Source organism: Lates calcarifer, linkage group LG19 (assembly GCF_001640805.2).
Source record: "Lates calcarifer isolate ASB-BC8 linkage group LG19, TLL_Latcal_v3, whole genome shotgun sequence".
NCBI classification, from domain to species: domain Eukaryota; kingdom Metazoa; phylum Chordata; class Actinopteri; family Centropomidae; genus Lates; species Lates calcarifer.
Window position 1 is genome coordinate 21,505,153 of NC_066851.1, and position 12,780 is coordinate 21,517,932.

The window sequence follows — 12,780 nt, forward strand, 5'->3', positions numbered from 1 at the left end:
CATGTGCAGGACATCCTAAAATAGAACAGCACACAGCCAGTAAAGGGGGAACCTGGGATAACAGTGGAAGGGTATTTCCAGTGTTTCACAGATTATGCTATGGGATTATGTTAATCTCATTACAAAGTGAACAGGTAAACAAGGTAATGTAACCAGCCCAACACCTAACAGCAGACCCATCAGTGCCTGGAGTAGAATTAAAAACATATCTAATTGACTATTTGTACATATGGATGATTTGATTATAATGGGATTATGGATTCAAATTATACTTAAAAATCTGAAGGTGTATGAGGTAATAATGCAGCTATTTATGTTATGCTATTTTAAGTATGTAAAATGATTACATTTCCATTCTTAACTCTAGATTTTGTTGATTTGGGAGAAAAATAATCCAAATATGCCTCCTAATTGGATTAGCTCAGCGGGTTTGACTCACCAAGTGGTTTACATTGGTGACTGATCATTTAAACCTGTGACAGACTACAATATGGGCATGAACTCTCCCAGCTCTGGATGTGTCCCACTTCATTCATTGACAACAGCTTGTTCTCAGGACAAACAAAAAATAGTTTTCCCTTCTCAGTTGAGATGTAGTTTGTGTTTACAGCCACTGGGTGGCAGCAGCAGGCTACTCACCTCCTGAACGTTGTTTTTGGAGAAAACCTCTGGGAAGCGCAGCACCCTCACCTCTGTCAGTGTCTGGAAAAAGATGTAAACACCTGTGAGTGGAGCTGTGCTAATGGCTAATCAGGTCCTTTGTTACTGAGACAAAGACATCATAGTCGATCACACAAAGGGTAAAGAAAGTTGTCTATTTAAACTGACAATGATCATTTAAATGGCAATAACGATTATGTTACAGTTTCCCCAACAGAGTTTTCAGACAAAACAGAATAATTAACTAAACAAAAGAAAGAGACAGAAAGATAAACTGCCTCATTAGAAAGACTCTCTCTTGTCCATCTTACACAAACAGCAGCAGCAGGGATTCTTACTGAAGCCAAAAATGAGAGCATATCATTTCAATTTTAACTAAGTTTACGTTGGTGATGACCTGTCAGTTTTGATAATTATCTGAACATTTTAATTGCCTCTGACTTTTTAATAGGTCAGGTTGGGTAAATATTACTTACAACATAAATTAATTCTCAAAACACATGTGTATTATCTTGCTTTTGTTTAATGAATCTTTATTCACTTGCGACCTTCCTTCCTATGGTTTTTGCTTTGCTTAAACAGCTTTTTGTCTTTATTGATGCTTTCATTTTTTTATTCAATGCCTCACAAGCCAATTTGTATCTTACACAGAAAACAGTGTATATTATAAAGAGGAAAATACAGACAAATCCGGTCTAAATAGGCCATAATAACCATGTGCTTGGCAGTTTTAAAAGCCGAGTCATAGGGCTTTTCATTGCAGTATAACAACCTTACGGGGAATTAAATGAACGAGAGAAAATGAAGAAAAATTCAAACAAGATTATGTGCCCATGTGTTTGCTGACTCACCCTCACTCTCTCCATCTGGGTCCTGAAAGGATACAGCAGCTCAAACAGGATCAGACCCAGAGAGTAAATGTCCACTTTATGGGAGTACGAGTTTCCAGAGAGCTGCGCAGACAAAAAAACAAGGATGGAGATCAACTTACTTTACTTACCCATAAGAAAATACTGTATGAAACCCAATCTTATCTTAGACTCTTTTTGTTTTATCATAGTTTCACTTCATGTTCAGATGAACATTTGTACACTTTCAAGTATTGTAAGTGTAATTTCTCTAAATATTTATCCTAAAACCTAGGTGGTACTAATGTTTCCTCACCTGCTCTGGGCTCATGTAGAGCTTAGTGCCGACCTGGCCTGTGTGTCGGGTAAGGAGTGGTGCTGGCGTCAAGGCGCTCGGCTCGTCATCGTCCTCCTCCTGGTCCATGGCCGTGACCAGGCCAAAGTCTCCCACCTTCACCACATCATCCATGGTGAAGAAGATGTTGGAGGGCTGGAAGACAGACGGTGACAGGTTATGTAAGATGTGTCAGACATCACATACACAAAGGCAGTGAGCGTTACTGATGCATGTACCTGTTGACAGTATCAGCTAGTATTACACTTCACATACACAAGCATATACTGTACAGTGATCACCGTGAGGTACATTTGGCAGCAAGAGGTACATTTTTAAGTGTTTAACAAGTGTTTCTAAAGCAGATTTAGCTAAATGTTAGAGGGTACATCTGCCTTAGACCTTTTGTATGTATTGTCTCTCAGCCTGTGTGAGGTTTAAGATGAAAGGGCAGATGTTTTTTTAATAAAACACTTGCTGTTTTGAAGTGCAGTGATGAAGTTAGAAGCTTTAAAAACTGCAGTGTTAAAGTATATTTTCCCTTCCAGAGGCTGCAGTCCAAACAGTAGCATCAGGATTGTTCTTCTCATGCTTTACATTCACCGTCTCAACATGAGATACATTATAGTGGACAGTGTGCATGTGTGTTATGTTCACCTTGAGGTCCCTGTGCATGAGTCCCTTGCTGTGCAGGAAGTCGACAGCCTCTGCGATCTGGAGGAAGATATCCAGACACTGGTTGTGCTCCCTCTGCTCTGGGAGGCAGCGCTGAGCCATCCAGTCCTTCAGGTTCTCCTTCCGACAGAGCTGCATCTGGATGTACAGGTACACCTGGAGATGGGAAAAGACAGTTTGTACTTGACACTAAAAAGAAATATTTCTATTTATAAGTAAAAATATATATTTAATAGTTCAAAACAAAATGTGTGTGGTTTTATAATTCTATTACATCAGCACTTTATATTAAACTACTATTGGTATCACCAGAAGGTACAGGTGGCATTACTGGTAAAAAGGCATTATCATTAAAAGATTAATGATGTTTGTTTTCATTATTTAAATAATGCACTTAGAAAGTTAACAAACACATTTCCTTGTTAGTACAACAGAGAGAGCTAACAGTAAAGGGCCAATAATTACCCTAAAATAGACCCCAACACTGTGATGCCTTTAATTAACTGTGTGAATGAATGACTGACCTTGGGGGAGGGCTGGACTCGTTGGGTTGGAGGAGTTGGGGGCAGAGCCAATGTAAGTGATGTTGGCCGGGGGGGAGAAGAAGACGAGGGCGGGACAGATTCCTGTCGTTTGGTGTGCGAGGAAGACGAGCTATTCTTCTCTGTCAGGGTGCCAGGACTGGCTGCACCAGAGGCCGAGTCTGTGTCTGCCTCTGCATCTCGGTCACAGCCCGAGTCCTCGAACACTATGTCGAAGGAAGAGGAGGTGCAGTCACTGGGGCCACGTGGGGGGCACAGCTCGAAGGAGTGGGGGGTGTCTGAGGCGTCGGGGTCAGCCTGGCTGTCCCTCTCAGACATCAGGCTGTCGTGGCCCAGGAGCGGGTAGAAGGACAGGTCTCCGTCATCAACGCCAAAACCTAAAGCACCACCGGCGCTGCTGGAGAGCAGGGCGCATGCATCAGTGGAGGCCTCTAGAACATCTCCTCCAGGCCCACAGACAGGTGAGACGGAGCTGGACACTGGCACTTTGACTGACAGCGCCTCCATGTTGTCGAGGAAACTCATTGGCCAGTCGGTGGTACTGAGAGAAGACAAGAGTGTTGATGCTGTCAGATTTAAATAATATTCAAATATATGTATATAGTCAAAACAGGTTAGGAATTACATAAAATAGTCACAAACAAAAGTGGGACAAGGTGTGTTCAACTGCATCAGTGCTTAAAAAAAGCACAGTGCAGCAATATTTGCTGTGTATCTGAGTAAACAAACCAGACTTTGAATGAACTGCTACAAACATGCATAATGTAAACACATATTTTTTTATCCCATGACATTTCAACATCTGTCTTAATCAGTGAGTGAACTGAGCCGAGTGATGTAAAATCTGTGGTGTCCTAAATGTCAGAAATGTAATTATTTCATGTCATTATTTTTCCCAAGAAGAGGCTTATGTGTCTTTGCATGGATACCATCTCAGGAAAACAGACCCCCTGCAGACCCCCTGCCATGTTTGACCTGTGGAACAACACAGGATGACAGGTTTAAAAGCACGGGCTCACCTGGCGTCTTTCAGCCACCTCTTGTCCATCTCCTCCTGCCAGCCCTCAGGAGGGCTCTCCTGCCAAGCATTGAAGTAGCGGATAATCCCAGGGTGCTCAAGCTTGGCCAGGGCCTTCACCTCTCGCATCACTTTCTCACGGGCCAGCTCCCTGAATGATTTTTTAAAAAATTGCTTTAGGCTTTAATTTACATTCTTGTCAGTTGTTTTTCAGCTATTTTTTCAGGAACTAAAGGTCTGAACACAACTCCAACAAATTTCTAATAAGACTTTACTCTTTTTTATGTTTTGTGTTCCTAGTCACTTGATTCATTGTTGAACAAATCCATGTAGGACTGTTCTAAGACAAAAATATTGGGATTTGTTCCATTACACTAACTGACTGTAATGACATACAATGGCTTTGATACACCAAGGGTTTAATAAGCCCCTCAACAAAAAACAGTGGGCATGAAAATAATTAACAGACTAGTTTGTTATGCAGTGCGTGATGCTCCAGTCAACAACAGGGCGAAAATGAAAATACATGCAGAGCTGAACACTAAATTTTCATGCTTGTCAGTACAAATCTAAATCCATGGCTAGTATGTTCCAAAATGTCAGTTATGCCCCGTGTGGTTTTCTGTCTTTAGACTAAGTCTCCTTACATAACTCAGTTTAAAAGCTTGAAAGAAAACAGAGGTAAAGGAAGAGTCAATAGCCTCCAGCAATGAAGTCTGTGATGTGACCAGTGAGAGGCTCCACCTGTTGGGCAGACGGATTCTTTTGATGGCGTAGTTGCAGTCGTCCACTTTGTTGCGGGCTTCAAACACGACACCGAACCCCCCACGGCCAAGGCACTGCACTGGCTCAAAGTCAGTTAGATACCTGGGGAGAGACACTTTGGTTGTCATTATGCAAAGAAGAATCACACTGCACTCAGTGGCAGAAAGGAGCTGTGTGTGACAAGCGTGTTATCACCTATGTCCCTGAGAATTTTGAAGAGCAGGAATCATGCAAGCCACTGTAGTGAAGGAGGTATATTAAGTGGTAAAAGGTGATTACCAGAGAAGTAATTACTACCAGCCAAATCCCTGTCAAGGCTGGCTGTGGGTGCTGAGTTGGCAGATAACCAAGTTAAAGCTAAAACATGAATCATGAATTCAAATTAATATTGTGCTGTCACAGAGGCAAACTCTACTTCAAAGTTAATATGCTGAAGAGCAGCAAAGACAAATGATTACACTAAAAGAATTTGCTTAACAGAAAAAAAAACACTGATACTGAATTTTATTTTTGTGTATTTGAAGATTAATCTGGCAAAATGATTTTAGAACTAACATGACCTATTTTAAAGTTTAAAAATGGAATATTCATTTGTTACATACAGTAGTCTTTCTACTAGACAAAGCTTTTATGCAAGTAGTATCTCCATCACAAAGCACCTGTGAGACATATCATTTTTCCATCTCATGTGGTTCCATAAACCATCATTAGGGAGTTCTCCGTTACTCTGAGTAGACTAAAAGAAATAAAACCATTTAGTTCGGTGCTAAGAGAGACAACATAAAACTCTGCCTCCATTCACTATCTTCTACACCCTGTCAAAGCATCCCTGCTGAAGCTCCTCAGGGGATTGAAGGCTGTCTTATTAGGAAATGTGTGGGCACATGTGATTCAGGCCTTGTTTCCTGATCTCTATCTCCCTCCTAATGATCCTGACTCATGCAGCTGCTGCAACAGCCACCACTTTATTTAAAGAAAGTTCTTCAGCAAAAGCAATTTGCATGAATTGCAGCAGCAGCTTTAAAGGAAGGGGATGGGTGGGATGTTTGTCATATTTGGGTGGATCAAAAGAGGAGAATGTGCAAGTGATGACACCAGGAGGAAAAAAAACTGCAGTTTAATCAGATTCCTTCTTGTTTTTGGGTGGGTAGAGCCACATTATTCAGCTCACGAATGTAAACATGCAAAGTCCATCGATCAGACTACAGGAGGTCAGTGGTAGCCCATAAATTATGGCTACTGATCATATTTTGGATGTCTAAAATAACAAAAAAACTTCTGACAATGTGCTGACAGTGATGTAAAGTGACACTCCGACCCCGTGGCAGATGCTGCTGGGTGGGGTCTGTGGGTGCCAAGGTCATTTTCATTTGATGGCAAACAGCTGAGTTAACCAATCACACACAACTAGCGCTTGTATCTCCCATCTCTGCCTTGTCCTATCAAGGCAGACTGGAAGACCAGTGGTCACCATGGTAACAGTGCTGAATCTGTAGCTACACCTTGAAAGAGTGAGACTCGCATGTGACTTTCAAGTGTGACGATAACAATTCCCAGCACAGGAGTAGTGTTATGTGAAGTTCTCCTGAGTCATGACAAAAATCATTTACATGGAGCCTGTTCTGCCTCGGCTTCACATTGTGTTAATGATGTACCTGGACACATATTCGCTGGAACGGGTCTCCATGGCAACCGGCTCTTTGGATTCAACAACCTCAAGGTCAAACTTGCTGTCTGTCTGGCACTGTGTCTCCGATTCTTTCCGTTGCTTTGAGGGACAGAAGAGGGACAGCACAGACACGTTGAGGAAATGATAGCTGTTGCTGAGTTCTTCAGTTAAAAGAAAAAAGTCTTAACTTCTGCGACACGTTGGGTATTTTGAAGTTGAACATTGTGTCTGAATTCACATTAATATTTTAAGACAAGCATAACTACCAGCAGTTATGGTCAGTATGGCATTCTTGATGCAGGCTGGACTGTGGTCTTACCCTCACGTAGGCTACAGGGGCGGGAGGGTGGAAGAACTTGCGGACGATGTAGGTGGTGGCAGCGATGCAGAAGACGATGGTGCCGAGGATCTCCTTCCACCACGGCAACAGCAGCACAGGGTCCTTTCTCCTGCGACTGTCTCCCCCTGCCCCATTTCCATTTATCAGGCTCACAGCACTGTCACGTTTCCCCCGGTAACGCTTGCTGTAGGGGAAGTAGTAGCCATTGTCTAGAGAGGAAACACATAAATCAGTCAGTGGGATTTTGTTCATTTTGTGCCTCAGCTGTACATTCTAGGTGCCCGTATGCCTACTCTCAAGTATCAGGTTCTTACCATATGGATACTGAAGGATGGACAGGGCTCCGTTACTGTATTCTTCATGGGAGAATTTGTCATTATTCAGACACTTGTCAAATTCATCAGAGCCAACGAGGGCTGGTGTCCGAGATGGAGAATCTGTCAAGGACAAGATGAATAAGTTCTCTGATCTCAGTAGAAAGACGGATCGATATGGAATAACAATCTCAGGGTAGCCATTTATTAGGGGGGATAAAGATGGGCAAAGCTTTGAGCATTAGGGAACACAGGGAGACTCAGCGTCCAGATGACTTCAAACATTTCTCTGGGACACAGTTTCACTTTGAGGTTGAAACTACAATGATGAGGTCAGTCTTTGGTCATTGTGCCTTGAATGTACATGCCCTCACAAACTCAAACCCTTTGGTGATTAGACGCAGCACCCAATGACTGAGGAGTTGTGGACTTACGGATAAGAGGCTTCCATTTCACAGTAGGTAGTGGAATTATATTCTTCTCCGATCCAATAGCTTTGGAGGGGAACTTTTCAGTGATCCTCACAGAGGACTGGAGGTAGAGCTGTCCCTGGAACATCCCTGAAAAAATAAGGGCAAAGGAGTTATACATGCACTAGATTTAATGGTACTTCATACACAACTGTAGAGAGTTTGTACTGAGAACAGTCACGGGAGGATGATAATTGACAAATCTATATGCTATGCATACAAAATTTACATATGCTTGTGCATGAACATACCTAAGTACACGCTAGACTCTGCAGCTCCTTTGGCCTTCTCCGGATCCTCCTCCTCCTCCTCCTCATCAGTTTCTGACTGGTTGCTGTAGGCAGTGTCATCAAACAGGCTGATTGGCGTGACTTTACCACCACCCACCAGCCAGGCTGAGGCGATTGGTGTGCAGAACTACACAAAACAGGTGATACTGAGTGAGTTGATATACTTTATTGATCTCCAAAGAGAGGGTCGTGAAGCACCAAAGTTCAAATAAAACCACTGCAAACTTGCTCAGTGTAAACAACATCTCACCTGACGCTCCCACACCAGCTGTCCATCAGGCTTGCTGCTGAAGGCCATGACCTTCCAATCAGGAACTGACACCTTGATGACAAGGTCCAGATTCTGGTTCTGGTTTTGCTGGCTCTCTGTCTGTTCCCTCTCTTTTGGCTCATCAGTGATGACCCGCTGACTCTCCCTCCAGGCTTCACCATTCGCCATTTCTCCTTCCAGGAAGTTCATTCCAGACTGCGCCTCGGGGACTAGCTTCAGCTCAAAGTTCCCAACACTGAAGTTCCACCTTGTAACAAGAGAGATAAGACGCAATTGAAACAACTAGTTCAGTGCATTTTAAATCCCAGATGTAAACAAAATCATATTTATTTAACACTGGCTCTGTAGTGATATATATTTTATACATTATTTTATATAGCATGTTAAAATTTATACTAAACTCAAGGTGTGTGAATTTGTGAACAGAAGTTTCTCAGGCTCTTAATGTTTTTCTTGGAAAATTGCAGGAGTGTCATGTCTTATCTCAGAGGAATGCTGTGTTCAAAGACAGAATGGAGAAACTGCCAACTTGTTAAAAGGGAGGCAGATGATGTATCATTGATGACTGAATGCTACAGACAGGACCAGTTTTGTGGTATTGTATATTGTGGATTCTTTCCTCCTATTGGGCAATACAATTTTGCACAGTCATCTCTCTGTGTACTACTTTTTCCTTTATTCATTGACAGCCTTACACAGAAAATCCCACAACAGCCTGCATGATAAATTTACAGACTTAGCCTGCCTGACAAAAAGAATAGATAGATTATGAAGCTTCTTTTTGAGTATCAGTCTGGACAGTGTGGTAAAGCCAGCAGTAGTGGCTGAAGAGTTTACTGACATGATCTAAAACCACTGACAGAAAGTCAATCAGGTGACTGTGACCCTTTATGAAATACCACACAAAGATACAGTAGCTGCTTCATGACTCAGGTTGACTGACAATGACAGACTGATTGGCTGATTGAATAAAACTCACTTCTCCATCCCTGATCGGGGCCTGATGGCTCGCACAGTCTTCTGAGTCCTCTGCAGCAGGAGCACATCTTCAGTCTCAATCTCGTTATCCCCCCAGTGACTGCAGCCCACCGCAGAGCAGATGTACCGCAGCTGAGGCAAAGAGCAGGGGAAATTAAAATGGAGGGTTATTCTACTGTGTTAGTGTAGTTAGGATAGGCTGACGTTCTGTTAAACTAACTTCAACATCTTCATCTAAGTATAACAGCGGAAAAATGTCATTTCAATTATTACATTGATTAACATGCTGTTATATTTGAATTGGTATGATTTGACTGACCTTGCCACTGTAGACCCCCAGACCATAGGTAGTAAGGGATTTGCCCCCGACCAGGACTGTGTCCTCTCCGATACGGTAGGACGACTCCAGCAAGGACTCCACACTGAAAGGCACTGCCTCCATACTCTCTCTGTCCCGGTTCCACTGGAACAAGGCACCGTCCAGTGAAGGAATCACCATCTTATTGCCAAATACCTGCAGGAATAATCAGATTGGTTTTGTTATTGATTTTTGTTTGTCTTTTACTGTCAAACTATCACAAGTTGGTGTTAAATCAGCTGGACAGGCACACATCTAGAGCTGCAAAGATTAGTTGATTAATTGTTGAAAAATAGTTGGCTACTATTTTGTTAATGAGGTAATAGTTTTGTTTTTTTAATTCAAAAATGGCACAAAAATCCAAAAAACTAAATTTTGCTTTCAACCCAAATAAGTCAATTTCCTGCTTTTCACTGTTTTCATGTCATAATAAACTGAACCTTGATTTTTGTTGGCTAGAACAAGGCATCTGAGGATTTTATCTTGAGTGTGAGAAACCAGGATGGACAAATTTCACTACTTTCTGACATTTTATAGGCTTAATAATTTATGGAGGGTCAAGAAAATAATCAGCAAATTACCTGAGAATGAAAATAATCATTAGTTACAGCCCTGCACATATCCCAACACACGATTTGATATTTTGATTTGTTGATGAAATTTGATTTACCTGTAGCCTGAGGGCCATTAGTATTAGCCTGTGTTTAAAAACTAGTCGACAAAGAACTAGAATATGAATGATGCAGTACCACATCTGAACTCCTGCTATGACTAAAGTTGTCTGAACACAGAACAGTATGGGAGGTACTTTTGCTATTGCTGCATAAACTCCATCCTCCCATTACTACAGTACTCTGTACCAGTGTCATTAGGACAAACTGCTGAAGATCATCCTTGACAAAATAATTGATTCTGCATTTTATTACTTCTGTCTGATGCAATAGCTTTTAACACGCATCAACCCTCCCAGAATATCTTTTACAGTTTGAAAAGTCCTTCTCAGCTCAGACAGACAATCGTTCAAACACAAAAACACTTGCCCACACAGACAACACTGGCTGACACACATCCGCCCACACAGCAGCAGCGTTAGCCCCCGCACACTTGGACTCAATCCACAGGCTTGGGACCATTACACAACTAAGAGCCTAAGTAATTAACCTGGATCTTTATAAAAGTGTGTAACTGTGGATAATGTGTGTGTTCCTGTGTGTGCGTACTATTAGGTGCTCACTGTAGGGGAGCAGCAAGGATGACATCATTGCAAAAACCTGAGCCTAATCCTGATTTAACCTCCATAGCTTGACAGGGGGGGTGTAGGGACAAATGTTTTCTTCAGGCATTTCAGTCATCATTATACAAAGACTGTCATCAAAAATCACTTTATTTGGATGTTCAGGTTGTGACAACAAACAGTTCAGTGACATGAAAGCAGTTTGGCACCAATTAGGGATTCCTTATCTTGTTGATGGACACCTAAAAAAGAGATGAACACATCAGGTGCTGCTGGAGTTGAACCTGTGACCAGTCAATCACCTTGTTTTGGAAATCCTGCCTGACTCTTAAAAGGGTCAGTGTAGCTTTGCGGTGGATTAAAAAGTGCCAGGAGGGAGCTATGCGTGGTAGAATGATTTACTAGAGAGCACAGCCAGGAGCAGAGGTGATGTCATCTTTTCAGATGGAGGGGGGTGGTGGCTTAAAGACAAGACCAGGATAAATTTAGTAAGTGAAAGGAGGAGGGGTTAACAATCTGACCATCACATCGCACCATGCTGGTATGGCTGAGGGAGTGCAAAGAGGTTTACAGCAGAGGGGAACTTCTCAGAGCTGTGGATGACTCATCCTGCTCCTGATGCCTTAATCCATGTCTCTGATCCGGCCCAGTGTTCTAACACCAGTTAGCCTGGATCTCGTCACTCAGCTGCTCTTATTCTTCATGGGCACACACTCTCACATAGACATGGTTCCACTCACTGACTTCTGCAATGACTGATCTACTACAGTGTTGTCCTATAAAATGCTCCATCAGAAAATAGGGAGGAAAAATGAAAATTGTCAAAAGTTGCACAAGAGATTTTGTAGCATTTATGTAGAACTTTTTCATGGCCTTCATAAAGCAGTCTATCTATATGGCAGTCATCAAGACAGGCACTAAAGAGAAGACTACTTCAGTTATTTACAGCTATAGCCAGTCAAAGTTGACAATATGACACTTCCTTTTAAAAAATATAAACATCTACTGTCTTCTGTAATACTCTTTGATGGAGATATTCACACTTATTTTCAAAATAGAAAATAATTGAAGATTGATTTATGTGTGCTGTTTCCCCTGCAGTAAACCTCAGACATACATTGATCTAATTAAATATTTAGCATCGACCTCCTGTTACTTCATTCACACTGCATAAACATAAATCTAATGCTAATCTCTTTGATTTAAATGTGGTTTAGATGAGGGGAAATTCAATAGGATCAACCTGGCAGTGTCACAGTTTGTATGACTTTTGGCAACAGACCTGCATAACATTATGTAACATACATGTTATGACTTTCTCACTAGCCTTGATATACTGTATGTTTGTTTTAACACTTTAAATCTTAAAGAGTATCCATGACAAGAACTATGTTGTGTTTATATGCTAGCTACTAAGAACTAAGAAATTTCTTTCCTTAAAATGGAAATCTGTTCTGCTAATCAGAATGAGTTATTCAAGGATATTTATGAAGGTATAGCAGCCCTTTCTGGACTACATGAAAAAACCCAATCAAAGCAAATTAAGGGTATCCTTTGATGAAATGTGTATGAATATATGATTAACAGCCCACCCCCACTCAGTTGTTTTATGTCTTTGTCTTGTCTGTTTGTATAAAATGGTCTTTGTTTACCCTGGGTTTTGATTTTTTGAAAGGATAATTTTAAAAAAATATTCACAAACAAGGGCATAAATTTGTCAGAATAATAAAATAAATGATTCAAAGTAGCCTATCACCAGAGAAAATATTCTAAATGGATTAAAAAACTGACTTCTCAGCACAAATGTTTTCCTTCTCTTTGTGTCTCTTCTGCTACGAATTTCCAAGGTCTATTAATTTTTCAAAAAGAGCTATAAATCAGACTCACTGAAATCTTAGTACAGATGTCCCTTTTCCAACAAAAATATCAGTCTGAGAGACACACCATTCAGTTATTTTGAGATATTCATCTGTCGGCTGCATTTTATTCATCTGAGCTCTACTGTACCAGAGCA

The 12,780-nt window shown here is 41.4% G+C and overlaps 1 protein-coding gene across 1 annotated transcript in view; it reads right to left on the reverse strand.

The window, feature by feature from the left end:
• eif2ak3 (eukaryotic translation initiation factor 2-alpha kinase 3) overlaps nt 1-12,780 on the reverse strand; it is a 31,198-nt gene that overhangs the window by 3,307 nt on the left and 15,111 nt on the right. The window contains exons 3-17 of the mRNA XM_018685516.2: nt 9,494-9,688; nt 9,176-9,306; nt 8,176-8,443; nt 7,887-8,052; nt 7,600-7,725; nt 7,166-7,288; nt 6,831-7,060; nt 6,498-6,610; nt 4,822-4,944; nt 4,079-4,228; nt 3,042-3,600; nt 2,500-2,673; nt 1,825-1,998; nt 1,512-1,613; nt 640-702 (exon numbers count right to left, since the gene is read on the reverse strand). Of these exons, the coding sequence (XP_018541032.1) occupies nt 640-702; nt 1,512-1,613; nt 1,825-1,998; nt 2,500-2,673; nt 3,042-3,600; nt 4,079-4,228; nt 4,822-4,944; nt 6,498-6,610; nt 6,831-7,060; nt 7,166-7,288; nt 7,600-7,725; nt 7,887-8,052; nt 8,176-8,443; nt 9,176-9,306; nt 9,494-9,688 (2,697 nt within the window). The remainder of the gene's footprint in view (nt 1-639; nt 703-1,511; nt 1,614-1,824; nt 1,999-2,499; nt 2,674-3,041; nt 3,601-4,078; nt 4,229-4,821; nt 4,945-6,497; nt 6,611-6,830; nt 7,061-7,165; nt 7,289-7,599; nt 7,726-7,886; nt 8,053-8,175; nt 8,444-9,175; nt 9,307-9,493; nt 9,689-12,780) is intronic.